Source organism: Martes martes (assembly GCF_963455335.1).
Source record: "Martes martes genome assembly, chromosome: 13".
NCBI lineage: Eukaryota > Metazoa > Chordata > Mammalia > Carnivora > Mustelidae > Martes > Martes martes.
The window spans coordinates 60,875,596-60,897,106 of NC_137901.1; the positions used below are offsets into that span (position 1 = coordinate 60,875,596).

A 21,511-nucleotide genomic window follows, 5' to 3' on the forward strand; every position below is an offset into this window, starting at 1 on the left:
AGGTGATGGCCCAGCGGTAAAAGAGGACTGGTTATTTAGGCAACAAGTTATAAGCATTAGTCTGATGTGAGGTCCATTTGGGGAGCTGGTGGGAGATTAATCTAGAATCAAACTTTGTGGTCACATTGTATGCGGCTTTATATATCTGTGGCTGAGGTTTGCCACAAAGCAGTTGGGAGAGGAGAACTATGGGAGATGACTGCCTTTTCTTAACTGGATAAACATCACTTCTAATTCCTGGGAGGCTTCCCTAGCCCTGAGACTTCTGCAAGATCTAGCCAGGGTCCTGGGTGATGGATATTAAGGAGGGCACGTGATGTAATGAGCTCTGGATATTATAGAAGACTGATTTTCACTGAACTCTATCTCTGAAACTAATAGTGCATATGTTAATTAATTGAATTTGAAAACAAAACAAAAAGATCTACCCAGTGTCTAAGGAGATTTGAAATCATTGGGAGTTGTGTGCCTCTTTTTCATTTGGCAAGTAAGTTTGGATAATAGCTAGTATCTGTTGAGTACATCCATGTGTCAGTGCTCTTCTAGATACTTTATGTGAATTAGCTAATCTCACAACAAATCTCTGAGCCAAGTGCTCTAAGTACCCCATTTTACCTGTAAGGAAATTGGAAGGTTAAAGCTCTTTGTCCAAGGCTGCACAGCTAGGAAGTGAGAACTAGAATTGAGATTTTGGCAGGCTGGTATCAGTCTCCGCTCTATTGCTTGCAGATACTTTGGATCCTTGTCTTTAGAGTTTCACCAGATTGCTGGATGTTGTGGGGAGAGCTTTGGTCACTTGATTTTTATGGAAGAAGGACATTTATTGAGTTGGGTACAAGGATACAGGGTGAACAAATAGACACATTCCAGTAGTTCACCTCCAATGTATGCTTGTGGTGTAGACAGAGTAGTTAAGATACTTTGTGAAACAGGATTGCTCGTTACAGTCAAATAGCATCCTTTTAGTTCTAAAGCTAGTAGGTTTATTTTTCTGGATTCAGAAAACCTTGAGATTTTCTCCACTTACCTTTGTTCATTGAGTATGGACAAAGGTAGAATAGGGGTGATTAGAGTTTGCAAATGCCAAAGCTGGAGGGTTTCAAGGAAAAAATGGCAGGAGAATTGCAGAGACATCAACTGAGTTTGACAGGAGGCTAGTTCTAATAAAATAAGTGGTGAAGAGGACTCAGGACCAAACCAGATATCATAGGATGAATGGCCATAAGGTGTGAAAGTGAAGGTAAGGTTAAGGGTAGGAGAAACAGAATGGTCTTAAGGTGATAAAACAGAATCAAGGAAGGGTGAGTTGGTTTTAGGTGGAAAGTTGCAGCATTTCTAAAGGCAGGTACCAGTAGAGAAGGTATTCAGGAATGATAATTGAGCAGTGTTTTAGAGGACACAGAAAAGTAAAGTGATGAAATAAACATGTCATTCCCCAACAGGCTAACATTAGGAGTAGGGACTGTTAAGCTCAACTTTTTCATTTTCTCCCCCAAGTGTGCTGTTGCATCTTAAACATTAAATAACTTGCATGAAATTAGCTAGCTTTGGAAAAGAGGGACTCTTTCTTAGACTGTATGGAAGAAATTTTGAGATGAAGGAAAGTAAAAGGCACGAAATTGAATTACCTCTGGTTTCAGTATAGTAGTAGTTAAAGCAGTGGTGGCATTTGTGGCCTAAGGAGAACAAGAAAACGTAGGGAATAATTAGGGATGAATTATGTCTTCTCAGCTCTTTCCACCCTCAACCAGCCTTACAGTCACAAAGAGGCGATTAGGTGTAGAGAACTGTCATGAAGCTTGGATCCTGATAAATGACTTCCTAATTGAAGCTTTATTGCGGTTTATAACATAAGGCAAATGATGACACATTTCAGTGTCTGCCAAGCAGCGGTAGAAAAGATCCGCATGGTAGAAAAGATCCGCATCTGCTTTTGTATAAAGACAAAAAAATGACACAGTTCTAAACTCAGGGTAGTTTCAGATGACTTGGTCACCGGAAGTATTGTATAAGGTGAGTGACGATGTTTTGGGGTTCCAGACTGAATACGGTAAGCAGTTCCCCCCCCGCCCCCCGAGTTGGCCAAGGCCTTAATTATGTTGCGTTCGGCTCAGTTTTGAGGGGAAGGACTTTCGCAGTGTACCCAATCCTTCCGAATACCGAGCTCCTCCTCCGGACCAGCGGAGCGCGGTTTCCTCGCTTCAAATTCAGGGACTAGCGGTCCTCGCCCAATCGTCGGCCTCCTGCCCGCCCCGTCCCTCGTCGCTGTCCAATCCAAGGCCAGCTCCGAGTCCCCGCCCCGTTGCTCGTGCCGCGAACAGACGTAAACCTCAGGGGCGCGCTGTACGGCCAGTCCGAGTGGCCGAGGGAGCGGGGGGTGCATCTTGCGCACGCGCATTTGCAGAGACACGGGGACGCCCCCTCCCCTGGACCTTTCTAACTAACTCTCAGCTCCTGCAGCTGGAGTCGCGGGCTTGGTGAGGTGGGGTCTGTTGTGTCTTGACTGCGGTTCGGCAGGGGGCACGCGAACCCGCTTTCCGCAGGCATTTGGGCTGCCGGGCGGATGGGGCAGTAGCGGTTGGGCCAGGGTCGGGCGCGGGACGCAGGCTCCGGGCCAGGGACTGCAGGGCGCTGGCTAGGGTCTGACGGCCTTGCTCCGTCCGCCCCTGCGTACTCAGCCCGGCCACCACGCAGAATTCCGCTCAGTGAGTTTAATTGGGCGCCTCTGAGAGATTGGCTTTTAAAGAAACGGGTTTTGATTTTGGGGATAATATCCTGGTAGCCCCCCACCCTCTACCACTTCCTGACTTCTAGGGACCAACGCACTTTGCGCTTTGGTTTGGAGTTTCTTGTTGCAAAGTGCTCTTGACCGGGTGTTTGCTTCATGTGTGTCGTGATAGGCGGTTCTGTTTCTTTTTTTGTCCAAAACTGACCCACGAAGGAAGGTTGTTAACTAAATGTCGAGGGGTCTGCTAGTGTCACCCGGGTATTCACTTTTTTTTTTTTTTGTTTCTGCTAGGCCGCGTTCTCATTTACTCCCAGTACCTTTACTGCATTCTTCACATCTAATTTCTTTGTGAAAACAAACAAAAAACAAACCATGAAAGAAGACAGTGTTTAATATCACTATACTTTTGATCTCTCTTAATTACAGACTTCGTTTAGTAAAACATGAGGTCCCTTTCGAAGCAGTCTTTTGGAGAACAGCTGTTTTTATGAAAGTATTTCCGTTTGCTGTTACCATTTTGAGGTCATTCGACAGGAGTTTTTACTGCTCCAAAATTAGTTTTTTCACCGAATTTCAGTTTTGTGGTCAAAGTTCACGGTAAGCTTTGAAAAGTAATATATTAAATGCCTTCCTAATTACAGATTATTTCTTAGAACACCAAGAGTAAATGATGAATGTTAGGGAAGCTTAACAGCATATGCTTTTGAATGTGTTTAACTGTACGTGTAGACTTTCAATTAATGACTACAGTAAATGGTATTTTACATACCCAGAAATGTAATTAAAGCAGTTAAATATTAGTCAATTCAACTGTGAAAATTTGAGGTCTCTACTTTAAAAAAGAGCTATCCCAAAGATGGCTGCTTAGTTCAGATATAGTAAAAGAAAAGGTAATGTTAAATTTTCTTCACTTTAGGTGATGGAGGAGGGGTGGCTAATGCAATATAGAGGGAATTCAGGGAATTTTTCCTTTTAGGAGAACTTTAGGAATGTGGTATATCCATGGATGGTTTAAACAAGTGTAATACTTTCTGGAAACGAGAGATTAGGTATTGGATTACATCTCGAAGAATCTTCCACTGGCTTCTATTACCCCTGCACCCATAGCCAAGCTCCATCTCAGCCCTTAACACTGTCATAATTAATAGGGAGCATAAGTGATTACAATTGATGAGAGTCATCAACTCTGTGAAGGGGAGCTGCTTTATTTTTGTATTTCCAGAGATTAAGTAGAGTGTGTTTCATGGTTTGCGCTTGGTAATGATTGTTGCATGAACGATACTTGCTTAATATCTGAATTTTCTTGGATTTGACTCTAAATAGAGATGAATCCTTAAAGAATTTGGGATATATTTTAATGTGGTTTACATGTCTATAAATGAATGAATAACTTAGTGATTACCAGATTGGACATGGGAAGGCAGGCTACTTGGAAGACTTATGCAATAGTTTAGGTTAAAAAGTGGTAGGGTGTTGGGAATATAGAAGTAAATCTCCGTTTTAGAGATCTATTTGGAATTAGAGGCATTAGAATTTGATAACCGAGAGAACAAGAGAAATGGTCCCAAAGTGTCTGGCTTGTATAGCAAGAGAATAGGGATAACATAGGTCAAACTAAAGAGAGAGAAAAAAAATGAGTTTTGTTTTATATTTGTTAAGTTTGCACACTTGGGAGGGTGTTAGGGGTGAGCCATTTGGAAGTGGGAGTCTAGAGCTCAGGATAGAGAGCTGAGGTGATTTGAAAACGAGGAAGATGGCGTTAGTGCAAAGGAAAGACTGCTCTGGGGCCACTTGCCTGTCTGTGAATCCTCTGCTCCCATTCATGCTATGTGGCCTGGAAAATCCTCATAATTCCCTCTCTTGGCCTCAGTTTCTTCAACAGTAGGGATAATAGCTACCTTTGCAGATCTGATGCATGGATTAGAGGAATGTATATGAAATACTTAGTGCATTACTTGATAATAGAGTAGACACCACATGTCAGCTAGATAGCTAGGGAGTATAGATTATTTCTTTCAACTCTTTTTTTGTTCATTTTGTATTTCCAGCACTATATCAATTACTGGGAATATATGGGTGTACAAGATTGAAATGTCCCCAAGATACTGATAATCTAAAGTCGAAGATGTTGGGGCCCCTGGATGTCTCAGCTGGTTAAGTGTCTGACTCTTAATCTCAGCTCAGATATTGATCTCAGATCATGAGTTCAAGCCCTGGGCTCCACACTGGGCATGGAGCCTACTTTAAAAAAAAAAGTGAGAGAGGGGCTCCAGAGTGGCTCAGTCGTTAAGTGACTGCCTTTGGCTCAGGTCATGGTTCCCGGGTCCTGGGATCGAGCCCCGCATCGGGCTCCCTGCTTGGTGGGAAGCCTGCTTCTCCCTCTCCCACTCCCCCAGCTTATGTTCCCTCTCTTGCTGTGTCTCTCTCTATCAAATAAATGCATAAAATATTAAAAACAAATTAATGCACATTTAAGGAAAAAAAAGAGTGAAAGAAACCAATGTTATAAATGTTTACTTAAAAAATTATAAAGTCAAAGATATTGAAGATGTTAATCGTTCATTTCATAAATATTTCATAAATATGTGTTAGGCATTGTTATAGGTGTTAGGTAAAAGTGATGGACAGATTGGCAAGGCCTGTGCTCTCAGGGAGCAATCTTTTTAGTGGGGGAAGAAAAGTATAAAAGTAGTGATGAGTGCTGGATGAAATTAAAACAATTGTGAGGGACAGTGGGGCTACATTGGATTAATGATGAGGAATCACCTCACTTACAAGGTGACGTTTAAATTCAGGTGAATGTTAGGAAGAAGCTAGTTGGTGCAGAGATTTAGCAGAGTACTCTAGGCCCCCAAGGTAGAGATGGGGCTTGGATGTTACAGGAACAGAGACACCAGTATGTGGTGTGTCATGAGCCTCAGGGGTGTCTCCCTGAAGTGTTCAATAGGGGCATATTTAATGGTGCATTTGGTTGCCATGTGGATATTTAACTGTAGGGTGGCAAGAATAGAAGCATGGAGACCAGTTGGGAGGCTTTTCAGTACAATAAGGTGGTGGTAGCAGACATTGAAAGATACAGAATGATTTAGGGTCTGTTTGGGATATAGACCTGTTTTGCCCTCCGGAATGGGTTTCACCAGTAGATCTGTTTTATTTTGCAACAGTGTTTCTTACTGAATTGAAATTCGTTCACGTGGGGTCTATAACTTCTAGTTGATCTCATCTTACAGTCCTGTTGTCTGACAGTATTAGTGCCTAAAAGCATTTGAGTTGGAGATCCCTACCTAAGAGTATAAGATGTACGTTGTATAACAAAATCTGAGGTCAGAATCCTGGGTATCCGTGCCGTGTAAGGAATAGATGGAAGAAGAAGATGTCATTGAGATATAGAAGTTATGGTTTGGATTCTTCTAAGACACTTGTCTTTGAAGGGGAGGTGAGAAGGTGGTGGCAGGAAGCACAAATGAAGGATGGGAACAGGTTTCCTACCTCCTCCATCCTACAGTGGGATCATTTTGAACATGTTTATAGAAATCAAGAAAAGGAAGTAGAAATAAAAAGGAAAATGCTGGGACATGATCTGAGAGAAGGGTGCTTATATGATAGTTGGTACTAAATTTGCTCTGTATTGAAATAGTTTGAAGACATTCAACAGATTTATTGAGAATTACTCTGGGCAAGGCACTGCTTTAAGTAGAAATTCAGTAGTAAAATAGGCCAAGTCCCTGCCCTCATGCAGCTTACATTCTAATATGGAGGAAAAATAATAGTTAAATAGGTGAATTATATAACATGCTGGATGGTGGTCAGCACCAGAGAAAAAAGAAAGCAGGAAAGAAAAAAGAAAGCAGGAAAAAAAAAAGAAAGCTTGGAGTTGATGAAGAAGATTGGTGAGGGAGACCAGATAGATAAGTGGACTTTTACCAAAAACCTGAGAAAAGTGAAGGAGCAAGATGGGAGGTCATCTGGGGCATCAGTGTGCTGAACAGAGGTTAGAGCCAGGGCACAGTCCCTGAAGCTGGAGCCCTGGCAAGTCGTGGGGACAGCGGAGAGGTTAGGATGGTGAGGATGGAGTAAAAGCAAGGAAGAAGAGTAGTAGAGAATGAGATCAGATTATCCAGCTCTCATTTGGCCATTGTAGGTATTAAGTCTGAATGAGGTGGGAAACCAGTGGAGGGTTTTGAGCTAAGGAGTGGCAGTATTTGACTAACTTAGCAGGATAATTTCAGTGTATGGAGAATAGGCTAGGGGAGGAAGAATGGAGGGGTGGAGATAGTTATATCAATATAAAGTGTTATATAATATAAAGGGTCTTGTAGTGAGTATCCATGCAGGAGGTGGTGGCGGCTTGACCAAGTGGAGGCAGTGAGAAAATGGCAGGTTCTATATATTATTAGGTAAAAACATTGGGATTTGCCTAGGGATTGCTTTTAGGGTGTGTGTATGTGTGTGTGTTGAGGGGTTGGAAGTGGTGGTTAGTAATCACTAAGGTTTTTGGTTTGAGCAGCTAGAGGATGGAGTTGTCATTTTCTCTGTGGGGAAGCTCGAAAAGCAGGCTTTTTTGAATGGGTTGGAAGGAGATGGAATCAAACTTCAGGTTTAGGTGCCTGTTAGATAAAACTAAGTGGAAATTTCTAGTCAGTAGTTGCATATCTCAGGTTCAGGGGAGAGGTCCAGGCTGGAGATATAAATTTCATATTGTATTTAAAACTCTGAAACTGAGGGCAGTCACCTAGAGAGGTTGGGTAGGTGGAAGGGATCCAGGAGCAACCCCTCATACCTTTACTGTATGGCAGTCCAGGAGATGAGGAGGAACCAGCCAAGGAGAAGGAAAAGAAGCAGCCGGTGAGATTGGAGAACCCAGACAGCTGTGTCTTGAAAACCAGTGAAGAAAGGATTTCTTCAAGGAAGGAGTACAAATCCCATATTGTTAGGTCAAAGAAGATGGGACTGAAAATTGACTGTGGGGTTATGGGTTTGGCAACAGGGAGCTCAGTGGTGATGTTGGCAAGTGTTTTGATGGGGCCGTAGGATAAGAGCCAGCTTGGCATGGGTCTAGGAGATGACAGGAGTGGAAACAGATGGCGGTAGTGATTCCTTTTGGAGGAGTATGTGGTAAAGGGAGGGCAGATAGAAGTGGTACAGCTGCAGGGGGACAACAGGGTATGAGACAGGGGAAGACTTTTTTAAAAGATGAGGGAATAACAGCATGCTGGTAGGAATGGCTGCACGGAGAAGTTTTGACGACGGATAGGAGGAGGGTAGTTGCTGGAGTGGTTGTCACTGCATTTGTGACGGGTGGGATCAACTGCAGGTAGAGAGGTGAGCTTCCCACAGGAACCTGGATACTTCACAGTCAAATTCGTTCTATAGCTCTCTAAAAGTCTTAAATATTTTCTACTCTATAGAGTTAGTTAGCCCATTCTCTCTAATACCGATACTTGAGTGCATTTGTCAATGGCCCCAGCATAGTCTGTCGTTGGTCTCTATCTCACCAGTTGTGGTAGTTCTTTGAATATCCTTTCAGGTGTTAAGCCCTCTCCCTTCCTCTGTCAGCATCAGTCCTTCCCTGGGCTGCAGAATACTGTCCATACTTCCTAAGGTACCTTTTAAGACTTTTAGAATCTGACTTCATGGTTTCATTCACTGTGTTTTTTTGTACACCCATTGCCAAAACACATTGAAGCACTTGTCTATTGCCTCCACACACTTAGTACTTGGGGTGGATTTTGGGGTCAGACCTGGGTTTGAATTTTACTAATTGTGCAACCCTAGTACATTTAGCTAATTTAGTCTCTGTTTCTTCATTCATAAAGTGGGATAAACGAGTTAAAGTCTTGAATAAACAATAAATCTTAATTCTGTTTCACCTTTGCTCATGTTTATTTGTTATCTTTGAGAGCCCCCTCATGTCATTCTTGGCCTGTCAAAGTTCTACTCATTTTTCAAGGCACAGGGCCAATACTCTCTCATTTATTGAGCCTTTCATGATTTAATTTTTTTACTGAATTCCATATAACCCTTACATGATAAACACTGAAGTAATTTTGAGATTACATCTTCTAAGTACTGTAATCAGGGTTAAGTAGAATGAGGGCCCAATGTGGGCTGGAAGATCTCTCAGTAATAAGATTCTGTGTCAGATAAGTCCTTTGTATTTCCAGAGTAAGTCCTTTGTATACCACTTTCACCATTTTTGTCTTGTCCATGTGCCAGCTAGACTTGATTTAACTTTAATTTTTTCCTTCAATGAACTTCCCTTTTAAACTAACATTTACTCCTCCTTAAGAATATTTCTGAAATTAGGGGCTAGATTTTGCTGGTTTAATATTTTTTTTCCTCTTCCATGTTAGAATGAAGTACTTCCTGAAATCATCTGTATATTCGTTCAGTGTTGGGTCTCTGCTTCTTTACTAGACAAGTGTGGCAATTGATATTCTTTGCGATAGTAAACCAAGAGTAAATTAATCTGTGTTATATTTTACAAATTTGTTATGTTATTTATAAATAACATTTATGTTATTAAGTTAATTATAAAAAGATAGTTTGACATTTGTAGTCCCAGCTGTGAAGTAGCAAAGTATTCTGAGAATTACTTTACCTCCAAATGCTTGTTGATTTTACCCTCTTCGTGCTGTTCCCAGAAAATGATTTTTCTCTAAGATTTATCAGTTTTCTAAGATTTTTGAGACTTTTAATCATTTGGAAAGGTTTTATAGTAGTATTTGATTTTTAAAAAGCTTTTATTGTTGTAGTGAGATGGAAGATTTCCGAGGAATAGCTGAAGAGTCATTTCCAAGCTTTTTAACCAATTCATTATTTGGTAATAGTGAGATTTTGGAAAATGTCACTCTTCCTTCAAATCTTGGCTTGCCTGTTGCTGTTTCAACACTTGCTAGAAATAGATCCAGTGCTGACAACAGGTAAGAACTTTTAGAACTCATGATTTTTTTGTAAGGTCTAGAAAGCCTGCAATACATTGATACTTCTGTAAAAATTTCTCAGCCAAGGGGCACCTGGGTGACTCAGTTGGTTAAGTGTCCCAACTCTTGGCTTTGGCTCAGGTCATGATCTCAGGTCCTGGGATTGAGCCCTGAACTGGGCTCCACACACTGCAGGGAGTTGGTTTGGGGATTTTCTCTCTCTGCCTCTCACCCCTGCATGCTTGTATGGGTACACGTGCGTGCTCTCTCTCCCTCTCAGATAATAAATATATTAGAAAAACTTCTCAGCCAAGCTTGAGCTTTTGCTTTATATATATTTATATATTTAATATGATATGTATATCATATATAAGTATATGATATATGTGTGTATATATATGTTATATATATTCATATATATATATAATTGTTATGAAAAACGTATGCATTTCCGTATTCCATTGCCTTAATCAGTAGCGGGTGGGTGGATTTGGAACTGAGTACGAGTGACCTTTTGGTCTACTAATTGTTTTCTCTGTTCATAGTGTTTTGGATTTGTATTAGTTCAGCCTTACTGGCAGCCAGTAATTTGAGTTGCATCTCCATATGTGATGTGTACAGCTCATCCATCTTGTATGATGCGTAAAGTTTGCCTATGCTTAAATATCTAACTACTTTCCTGTCCTCCTCCCAACCTGAATGTTTGGTAAGAAGCATTATCTTTACCTTTAGAATGAAGAGTTTAACTCTGAAAACTTTTAGCTTTAAGATTTCTGTGACTCTTTGTTTAGTACGAACACACCTCATTCTTGACACATAGATTTTCAGTGCTTTGCACATGAGATGATGGTTTGAACACTGGGGGCCCTATTTATTTTTATCCCCTAGCAGTTGGTTTTATAGTCATGTGGCCCTAATGTCATGGTGAATTTTAAATATGCATAATTTAACTATTAACAAGACAAATTTTTTTGTATATGTGTAGGTATTCTGATATCCAGGCATCTTATTTAGTAGAAGGGAAGTTTTCAGTTCCATCTGAATCATCTCCCAGCAGCCAGAGTGAAGGTGACCCAAGAGAGAAGTTACAACTTAGCTTCCAGGATGATGAGTAAGTTCATACCTTCATTTTGTTTTTGCCATGTTAAAAGCAGGTCTCACTCAGTCTTATGGAAAATGAAAGTGTGACTATGTCTCTGAATAGTTCTAATTATAAGAATCTTCTTAAGAGTTTTCTTTGTATGTTTTTAATCGCAACCATTTTTAGTCTTTCAGAATACCTTTTCTCATTCCAAAAGTAATATAAGCTCATTTAAAAAAGTAGAAAATGCAAAGAATTGTAAGGAAGACACTAAGTCTGTAGTTTTACTAACTGGAGAACAGTCACTGGGGCACCTGGCTGGCTCAGTCTGCGGAGCATGCAACCTTTGATCTCAGGGTTTTAAGGTCGAGCCCTGCACTGGGTATAGAGATTACTTAAAAATAACATCTTCAAAAAAGTAAGAGAGAATAGTCATTGATTATCTATTTATAGTCTTCCAGACTGCTTTCTTTCTTTCTTTTTAAAAGATTTTATTTATTTGACAGAGAGAGCAGGAGCAGGGGAAGGGGCAGATGGATAAGCAGGCTCCCCGCTGAGTACCAGGACTAACACAGGGCTTGATCCCAGGACCCTGAGATCATGATCTGAGTTGAAGGCAGATGCTTAACCAACTGAACCATCCAGGAGCCCCTTCCAGACTGCTTTCTGCGCATTTATACATGTACATATTAAGTTTTTTTTTTTTTTTTTACAAATAGGGGATTGAACTGTACATACTATTTATAACTTTTTTTTAAAGACTTTATTTATTTATTTGACAGAGATCGCAAGTAGGCAGAGAAGCAGGCAGAGAGAGAGGGGGAAGCAGGCTCCCTGCTGAGCAGAGAGCCTGATGTGGGGCTGGATCCCAGGACCCTGAGATCATGACCTGAGCCGAAGGCAGAGGCTGAACCCACTGAGCCACCCAGGCGCCCCCATACTATTTATAACTTTAAAAAATTAGTGTATTATGCTCATCTTTTAATTATAATTAATGTAGATGTATGTTGTGTTAATGGCTGCACTACGTTAGACATTTAGATTATTGGAATTTTGCTATTATAAATTTACTGAATTTTGTTTATTCATTTGCACACCTAGCAAATTATTGTATTCAGATAAATTCCTAGGATTGAAATTGCTGAGTTAATATTTAAAGACTGTTACAAAGCAGCACATTGCTCTTTAGGAGATTTGTTCCACTTTACACTCCCACTAGAAGATGTACATGAGAAAGCCTTCTCTGAGCCCTCCCCAACATTTGGTGGTATTATTTTTAATCCTTGAATTTAGAAGTAAAAAAATTTGTACACATGCATAAATGCATAGAAGAAAATCTGGAAGGCTATAAACCAAAATGTAAATGGTAGTTATCTCTTGATGGTGGTATTACAGGCATTCTTAAAGTTTCTGTGTTTGAATTCATAATAGAGTATTTATGGAATTGAACATACTTTAATGTTTATTCATTACTTATATTTTTGTTGTGAGTTGCCTCTTGGTAACATTTGGATATAAGCACTTTCTATATATTAAAGATGTTAACTCTTTGAATACTCATTCATTCCATGTGTATTTTTGACCGCGTGCCTACTGTGTGCCAGGTACTTCTCTAAGTACTTGGGAAATACCAGAACAGACATTAAAACAAAAAGACATTAAAAATATACCAGTTTTATAGTATATTTGAAGGGAAAAGTGCTAGAAAAAAACCAGAACATGGTAAGGAGGGTAAATGGGTAAGCTGAAGGGAACGGTCAGTGTGGGTCTCTTTGAGGAGGTGTAAGATCTGAGTGAAGACTTGAAGGAGGCAGTTAGCCATGTAGACATTAGGAGGAAGAGGACTTCAGGCGGAGGCTGCACGAGTGTAGAGGCACTAAGGTCAGAGCATACCTGTGTTCAAACAGCAGGAAGGAGGCTGCCATGGGGTGAGCAAGATTTTGAAAGAGGTGGAAACCATTCGAGGATTATGTTTTAGAAGGTTCACTCTGGCTACAGTGGGGTGAACAGACTGTTGGGAGGCAAGTCTGGAAACAGGAAGACCCCTTAGGAGGTTGGATTATCAAAGTGGGGAGGTAGATGGAGAACAGGAGAGCACCAGGGCCTCATGTCGGCATACTTCATTGTTAAGTTGGGGAGAGGAGGAATAGACATGGAGGCTTAGGATTAGTGGCTGGAGGTTGGGCAGACAACAGAGTGTTTCAGAAGCCACAGAAAGAGCATATGTGAAAGAAGAGAGAGGGATCCAGTGTGTCAAATAAAATGAGGACTAAGAAGTGACCATTGGAATTAGCGTAGGTTTGGTCATTGGTAACCCTGATAAGTGGTTTTGGTGGAAGTAGGAGGAGGCACAATAGTATAGGAAAATGAGTTTAGGAGAGAATGGGAGGTTCATTTTGGAGATGGTGAGTTTGCTGCAAAAGGCAACCAAAAAATGGGGCTCTGATACCTGGGAGTATAGTGTGTCAAGAGAAGTTTTTCTTTATTCTTTTGTGGTGGGAGAGGTTACTGCAAGTTTATGTAGTAATAGGAATGATCTGGAATAGGAAAATCTGATTATGTAGAAAGAAGAGAATTGCTAGAGCAACACTTCTACAAAAATAAGAGGCCAGGAACTAATGTGTCGTGGAAGGAATGACTAGAGAGGTAAGACCATGGATAATTCCTCTGTATTAACCAGTGCGAAGGCAGAATGTGTGGGTACATGTCCTGGTAAGAATCTGAGGAAGTTGTCTTTTCAGTGCTTAGGGTCTCTCAGTGTAGTGGGAGACATGACATCAATTCAGGGTAGAGGAGCAGCAGAGAGATGTAAACAGTCATGGGCATGTGGGAGGGGAGGAGAGAGGAAAATAGTGGCATTGTCAGACAGCATCAGGAGTCCCACTCAGGGGTCATGGTCATGAATTTACTGTGATTGTGATGTTATCTCCAACCACGTTCAGCTGTAGGGGTGCTCGCAGGGTGTGAGGAGAGAGTTGGGTTTAACTAGGCTTGTAGTTTGATGAAAGCAGTGAGGGATGAGGAAGCTGAGGTGTGTGATGATTGGCCATCAGATTAGGTTAAGGAAGAGGAGAGGATAGTAGAACGGCAAGAGAGTGTGAGATGTGGTTATATGAATGGATTGGGGGCTTGGGTTACAGCAGAGGGTTATAGAGTTGAGGTACTAAGGCAGATGCTGTGAGGGGTCATAGGTGACTCCAGGCTAGGAGGCTTTAGTGAGGATGATCTGAAAGTTGGACTGAGGGGACATGCTGATGGAGACACCCATTCCATCTCCACGCCCAGTGATTCCAAGGCTGTGGGAGAGACGAATAGTCCTTACTTGCCAGTGTTTAAGGGAGCAGTGTCCTCACAGGACATCCAGGTTTTCCGTAAAGCAGTGAGGTGAAAGGGATGTTCATAGAAGGGTTCAGGAATAGCAAGATTTTGCTGATTCAGCATTGATTTGTAGGGCTGGGTGGAGGGAGTATGCTTGTGGATCTTTGTCAGTGGTAAGGAGTCCTGGGCTTATTGAAGGGCATCATGAAGTTAGTCCCACTGAACTGATGTTGGCAATGAGACATTAGACATGGCGGAAGGGGAGGAGACTATCGGAAGTAACTCTTGACTCTTTGATGTGGGCCAGGAGATCTGGGAAGTGGTCTTGTTGATCCCTGTTAATGGAAGATAGAAGACCTGGTAAGGTGGAGTCCTACATGCAGTGTACTGGCCTCACTCTAGACTTTGATTGGGTAGAGGTGAGTGTTTTGGGGCTGTTCCTTGCCCCCACTGAGTAGTCTGAAGATCTGGGTTGTTAGTCTGAGAGCCTGGACTTCCTGTGGGCTACTTGTGATGGTGGGTGCACAGCCTGCAGAGGTATGCTCTTATCCCTGTGTGAAGGATGGCTTCTGTGGCTCCTTCTGGGGGAGGGTGGAATTTATGTTTTTAAAATATCCTTATTCTAACTTTGGAATTAATGAATATTTTAACTGAGGATAGGATTTAAAGATAAAAATAACTTTCACAAAATTTTGAAGGCACTGCTACATAGTGTGAGAAGTCTGATGTCATTTTGATACTTGACCATTTGTATCTGAACTTTTTTCTCTCTAGAACTCTTAGAATCCTCCCTGAGTCCGTGGTGGGTGCCCATACCCCCAACCAAATTCTAATTAGCATCAATCCAGAGATTTGTATGCTTTAGTTCTAGATAATTATTATTACTTTGGTATTTTTCTATTTTCCTTCTTTCTGCGACTGCTGTTTGGATTGCCTGGGTTGATCTATTTCCATTATTTTTTTCCTTTTTTGTTTTTGTTTTTCTTTTGTTTCAGTGCAAATAGGCAGTGTTCTAGATAAAGTTCCTAATTTTTTCCCTACCCTTCTATTAAATCATTTGGCAGTCATAATTTTGAGAGCTCTTTTTTCTGATCTTTTCATTTTTTTTTATAATGGCTCCTTTTTGTGGATGTAATAGCGACTTCAATGTTTTCTGAGAATTCTAATTGAGATTTTTCAAAGTTCTATAAATTATCCTTGTGTCTGGGGTTGTTTACTTTGTTCATCTTTATTTTTATCTCTCAAGCTGCTCCTTCTCCTGCATCTGATTTATGGCTGTCTTCTAGGTTGCTAGTGTGGGCTAGTGGGTATCCAGATCTCATTTCTGTTAGGTCTTCGTGCAAGCTCATGGCCGGCTTCACTTTACGGATTCCATGCCTGGTGTTTAATGCTGCTGTCACCACCCTAGCTTCATTCTGCACAGGCGTTTCATATGCCTTCCTAGAGGAGCCTTCCTAGGTGTACAGCGACATGTTGACACTGCTGTTTTGTTTGTGTGGGCTGGGGAGTGAGAGTGGAGCACTGCCCAGCACGGACGCCTGATAGACTTTCAGTCATCCCTTCCCTTTGGACTCCCTCCTGCCCTCCTTCCTATTGTAGTCAGAAAACATTTCTGCAATTCTTCCTGGCAGGTTTGTTTTCTGCTTCCGGGCCCTTTTGTTCTTGTTCTGGACCATGCTTATCTTTCTCCTGCATATCCCATCTGCTGTTCAGATTCTAGAATCTGAGGTAAGCTTGGGCTAGGACTGGTGGCTCTCATCCAGATTGCTTCACTTTTTTTTTTTTTTTTTTTAAGATTTTATTTATTTATTTGAGAGAGAGAGAAAGAGCACAAGCAGAGGGAGCAGGGGTGGGGGAGGGAGGAAGCAGGCTCCCTGCTGAGCAGGGAGCCCCATGCAGGGCTCGATCCCAGGACCCTGGGATCATGACCTGAACCGAAGGCAGACGCCCAACCATCTGAGCCACCCAGGCACCCCAGATTGCCTCACTTTTATAGAGGTCCTTTATTGTCATTTTCATGCACTCCTAGAAGTTACTCTTTCCACTTTAACTTGAAGCTTATGTGACTTAATATTTGACTTAGTTTGAGGAATTTTGATGGGCTAATAAGAACAAGGGATAGCTATAGTTGAGAAAGTGGATTTAGGGGAGGTGGTTAATTTAACTGGCTCTGTTATAAAGTTCTAATGGTCACGCTACAGTTGACCCTTGAACTGCATGGGTCCACTTACATGCAGAGTTGTTTCAGTAAATACATAGTACTAAAAGTGTATTTTCTCTTATGATTTTCTTAATAATATTTTCTTTAGCTTTATTATATGAAATAGCATATAATATATGTATTAACTACTTAATTGAACTACTGTTGACTGGAAGCCTTACAAATAACATATACAGTTAATTAACACACACTTTGTGTGTGTATATATATACATACATATAATTAATTGTATATGTTGTGTATATATATACATACATATAATTAATTGTATATGTTATGTATGTATATGTATATATGTTAATTGTATATGTTATGTATATATACATACATATAATTAATTGTATATGTTATGTATGTATATGTATATATATACATACACAAAGTGTGTGTTAATTAACTGTATATGTTATTTGTAAGGCTTCCAGTCAACAGTAGTTGTAGTAGTAGTAGTAGTAGTCAACTACTGTTGACTGGAAGCCTTTTATATTCTCAATTATTTGAAATATAGTTGACATAAAACATTATATTAGTTTCAGTTGTGCAATGTAATGATTCAATATTTGTATATACTGCAAAATGATCACCACAATAAGTCTAGTTAATACTGGTCACCTTATGTAGTTACAGAAATTTTTTTTCTTATGATGAGAACTTTAAAGATTTATTCTTGTAATAACTTTCAGATATGCAGTACAGTGTAATTACCTATAGTCACCGTGCTATACATTATATCCCCATGACTTACTTATTTTATATCTGGAAGTTTGTACCTTTTGACCCCCTTCACCTGTTTCTCCTGCCATGATCCCCTACCTCTGGAACCATTATTCTATCTGTGAGGTTAGTTTTTTTGTTCTTATTTTTAGATTCTGCATATAAATAGATTATGTGGTATTTGTCTTTCTCTGTCTTACCATAATGCCCTTAAAGTCTATCCATGTTACTGCAAATGGTAAGATTTCCTTTTTTTATGGCTGAATAATACCCCATTGTGTATATATACAACATTTTTTTTATTCATCTGTCAGGCACTTAGCTTGTTTCCCTCTTGGCTATTGTAAATAGTGCTGCAGTGAACATGGAGGTGCCATATATCTTTTTTTTGAGTTAAGGCTTCAGTTTTCTTTGGATAAATACTCTGATGTGGGATTGCTGGATCATATAGTAGTTTTATTTTTAATTTTTGAAGAACCTCCATACGGTTTTCCATAGTGACTGCACCAGTTTACATTCCCAGTTCACATCCCAGCACTGCACATCCTCACCAACACTTGTTATTTCTTGTCTTTTTAATTTTTTTATTTTAATTTATTTTTAAAAATATTTTATTTATTTGTCAGAGAGAGACTCTGTGTGTGCACAAGCAGGGGGAGCAGCAGGCAGAGGGAGAAGTAGACTCCCCGCTGAGCAGGAAGCCCAATGTGGGGCTCGATCCCAGGACCCTGGGATCATGACCTGAGTCTAAGGCAGATGCTTCACCGACTGAGCCACCCAGGCGTCCCTCTTGTCTTTTTTATAACAATTATTACAACAGGTGTTAGATGATGTCTCATTGTGGTTCTGATTTGCATTTCCCTGATGATTAGTGACATTGAACACCTTTTTTAAAAAAAAAATATTTATTTATTTATTTGACAGAAATCACAAGTAGGCAGAGAGGCAGGCAGAGAGACGGGGGTAGGCCGTCTCCCTGCCAAGCAGAGAGCCTGATGTGGGGCTCGATTCCAGGACCCTGGGATCATGACCTGAACTGAAGGCAGAGGCTTTTAACCCACTGAGCCACTCAGGCGCCCCAAACATCTTTTCATGTACCTGTTGGTCATCTGTATGTCTTCTTTGGAAAAATATTCACATCTGCCCATTTTTTAATCGTGTTGTCTGCTTGTTTGCTTTTTGGTTTTGTTTTTGATATTGAATTGTATGAGTTCTTTATATATTTTGGATATTAAACCTTTATCAGATATGATTCGCAGATATTTTCTCCCATTCTGTAGACTGTCTTTTCATTTTGTCAGTTTCCTTTGTTGTGCACATCCCCACACTTCTTTTTCTCTCTTCTCTATTGTACAACTTTGTATCCACTTACAGTCTTTCCACCTACCTCTACACTCTCTTTTACTCGGCTTCTGTTTGATTGGGATGAGACTTTCTTATATCGACCTGTGAATGCACCTTTGGATTGAACTGTTGGTAATGGCTTTCTATGTATTACAACCCCAGTACAGACATGGAGAAACTGGGAGGTAAATTACAGTTGGGAGTTGCCTCAAGCAAAGAGGGTTAGCACTCGGAATATGTGGAAGGACTATCTTTTCATTCTTCCTGGTCAGATTTAGCTTAGCCCTAGGTAGCAGTTTGTCAGATGATGGCTTTATTGCATTTAGAGGCATTTTTCTAAAAAGTTCATCCCTACCCCTCCTCTTGCTGGCAGAAGGCTGTGATGAGCTGCATGAGACCCACGAGCATTTGCTAAAGATTGGGAGGAAAATTGTCTTTAAGGAAAAACATTGTCATCCAAATATAAAACAACAGATATACAAAGATGAGGACAAAGCCAGTGGCAGGGGCTAAAAGTAAAACTTTTAAAGCACTTCATAATTCAGAGAATCAGCTTTTTGGCATATATACTAGTGTCCTTGAAGTCTTCTTTGTTTTTAGAAAGCTGAGTTTTTCTCCATATATGATAGATTCAGAGATACTTATTTAGGAAAGAAAAAAAAAACCCCCTCATTTTATCACTTGAGAGGCAGAATAGCAATATGATACTGTATTTGATTTTGGTAGACTGTATCTCTGGACCCAAGATGGTGTGCAGTCCCCAGGGCACCTACAGTGGAGCCAGTTGTAGTGTCTGGCTGGTCCTTGAAATTTTTCTTCCCACTGTATCCATTTTTTTCTTTTTGTGATATTAAATACATAACTGATTAATGAATATTTTATTGATTTACCCAAGGTAACTAACATTTAATCATTATTCTGTTCCCTACTGAAAAGTGCTATCTCTAAGAAAAAGAACCATATAGAAAGTCAACATTTGTCAGATGCTGTTCTTGAAGAGTCTGCTTTGCAGAGTGATATAGCAAGAACAGAAGAGGAGCAGGCTAAAACTGCAAAATGCTTTCAGAGCCAAGATCCTTTTGATAAGATTTCACCACTGGAACAAGTGCAAGGTACTGAACTTTTAGAAATTACTGCCTAATGTATATATTTCAGTTTCCTTTCTCATTTGTCTTTGTTATTTATCTTAAGCTACAGTACGGTAAACTGAAAGACATTTACGGTTTGGCATTTACCTATTAATATTTTTATAGGAAATGGTCTCTTGATTAATCTTTTTATTAAAAAAATTTTTTTGGTATTAACATATAATGTATTTTTGTTTCAGGGGTACAGGTCTGTGATTCATCAGTCTTACACAATACATAGTGCTCACAACAACACAAACCCTCCCCATTGTCCATCACCCAGCCATCCCATCCCTCCCACCCCTCTCCACTCCAGCAACCCTCAGTTTGTTTCTGGAGATTAAGAGTCTCTGGAAAAAAAAAAAAAAAAAAAGAGTCTCTGATTGACTTGTTTCACTTAGCATAATACCCTCTAGTTCTCTCCACGTTGTAGCAAATGGCAAGATTTCATTTTTTAATGGCTGCGTAATATTCCACTGTATGTCTGTATATCACATCTTTATCCATTCATCTTTTGAGGGACATTGGGCTCTTTACATAGTTTGGCTATTGTGGACATTGCTGCCATAAACATTGGGGTATAGGTGCCCCTTCAGAATACTACATTTGTATCTTTGTGTTAAACACCCAATAGTGCAATTGTTTGGTCATAGGGTAGCTCTATTTTCAGCTTTTCGAGGAACCTCCATACTGTTCTCCAGAGTGGCTGCACCGGCTTGCATTCCCACCAACAGTGTCGGAGGGTTACCCTTTCTCTGCATCCTCGTCAACATCTGTCGTTTCTGGACTTGTTAATTTTAGCCATTCTGACTGGTGTGAGGTGGTATCATTGTGGTTTTGATTTCTATTTTCCCTGATGCCAAGTGATGTTGAGCACTTTCTCATGTGTCTGTCTGTTGACTATTTGGATGTCTTCTTTGCAGAAATGTCTGTTCATGTCTTCTTCCCATTTTTATTTTTAAAAAGATTTTTATCCATTTGTCAGAGATAGCACAAGCAGGGGGAGCAGCAGGCAGGAGGAGAGGGAGAGGCAGACTCCCTGTTGAGCAAGGAGCCCGATGCAGGGCTTGATCCCAGGACCCTGGGATCATGACCTGAGCCGAAGGTAGATACTTAACTGACTGAGCCATCCAGGCATCCTGACTTCTGCACATTTCTTGATTGGAATTTTTTGTTTCTTGGTATTGAGTTTGATAAGTTCCTTATGGATTTTGGATACTAGCCCTTTACCTTATATGTCATTTGCAAATATCTTCTCCCGTTCTGTAAGTTGTCTTTTGGTTTTGTTGACTATTTCCTTTGCTGTATAAAAGCTTTTTATCTTGATGAAGTCCCAATAGTTCATTTTTACCCTTGTTTCCCTTGCCTTTGGCTATATGTCTAAGAAGTTCCCGCAGCTAAGGTCGAAGAGGTTGCTGCCTGTGTTCTCCTCAAGGATTTTGATGGATTCCTGTCTCACATTTAGGACTTTCAGCCATTTTGAGTCTATTTTTGTGTATGGTGAGAGGAGATGGTCCAGTTTCATTCTTCTGCATGTGGCTGTCCAATTTTCCCAACACCATTTGTTGAAGAGACTGTCTTTTTCCATTGGAAATTCTTTCCTGCTTTGTCAAAGATTACTTGACCATAGAGTTTAGGGTCCATTTCTGAGTTCTCTGTTCTGTTGCATTGATCTGTGTGTCTGGTTTTTTGCTAATACCATGCTGTCTTGATGGATCATAGCTTTGTAATAGAGCTTGAAGTCTGGAACTGTTATGTCACCAGCTTTGGTTTTCTTTTTCAGCATTCCTCTGGCTATCTGGGGTTTTCTGGTTCCATACAAATTTTATGATTGTTTGTTCCAGCTCTTGAAAAAAGTTGATGGTATGTTGATAGGGATTTCATTAACTCTGTAGATTGCTCTAGGTAGCATAGACGTTTTTACAATATTTGTTCCTTTGATCCATGAGCATGGAACGTTTTTCCATTTCTTTGTGTCTTCCTCAATTTCTTTCATGAGTATTCTGTAGTTTCCTGAGTACAGATTCTTTGCCTCTTTGGTAAGATTTATTCCTA

At 40.4% G+C, this 21,511-nt stretch overlaps 1 protein-coding gene across 1 annotated transcript in view; it reads left to right on the plus strand.

Annotated features, from left to right (window-relative positions):
* The first annotated feature begins 2,364 nt into the window (after positions 1 to 2,364).
* The window catches only part of CEP192 (centrosomal protein 192), a 128,484-nt gene continuing 109,337 nt past the window's right edge, over positions 2,365 to 21,511 (plus strand). The window contains exons 1-5 of the mRNA XM_080822025.1: positions 2,365 to 2,477; positions 3,155 to 3,325; positions 9,484 to 9,651; positions 10,637 to 10,762; positions 19,266 to 19,441. Coding sequence (XP_080678151.1) covers positions 3,216 to 3,325; positions 9,484 to 9,651; positions 10,637 to 10,762; positions 19,266 to 19,441 — 580 coding nt within the window. The 5' untranslated portion in view covers positions 2,365 to 2,477; positions 3,155 to 3,215. The remainder of the gene's footprint in view (positions 2,478 to 3,154; positions 3,326 to 9,483; positions 9,652 to 10,636; positions 10,763 to 19,265; positions 19,442 to 21,511) is intronic.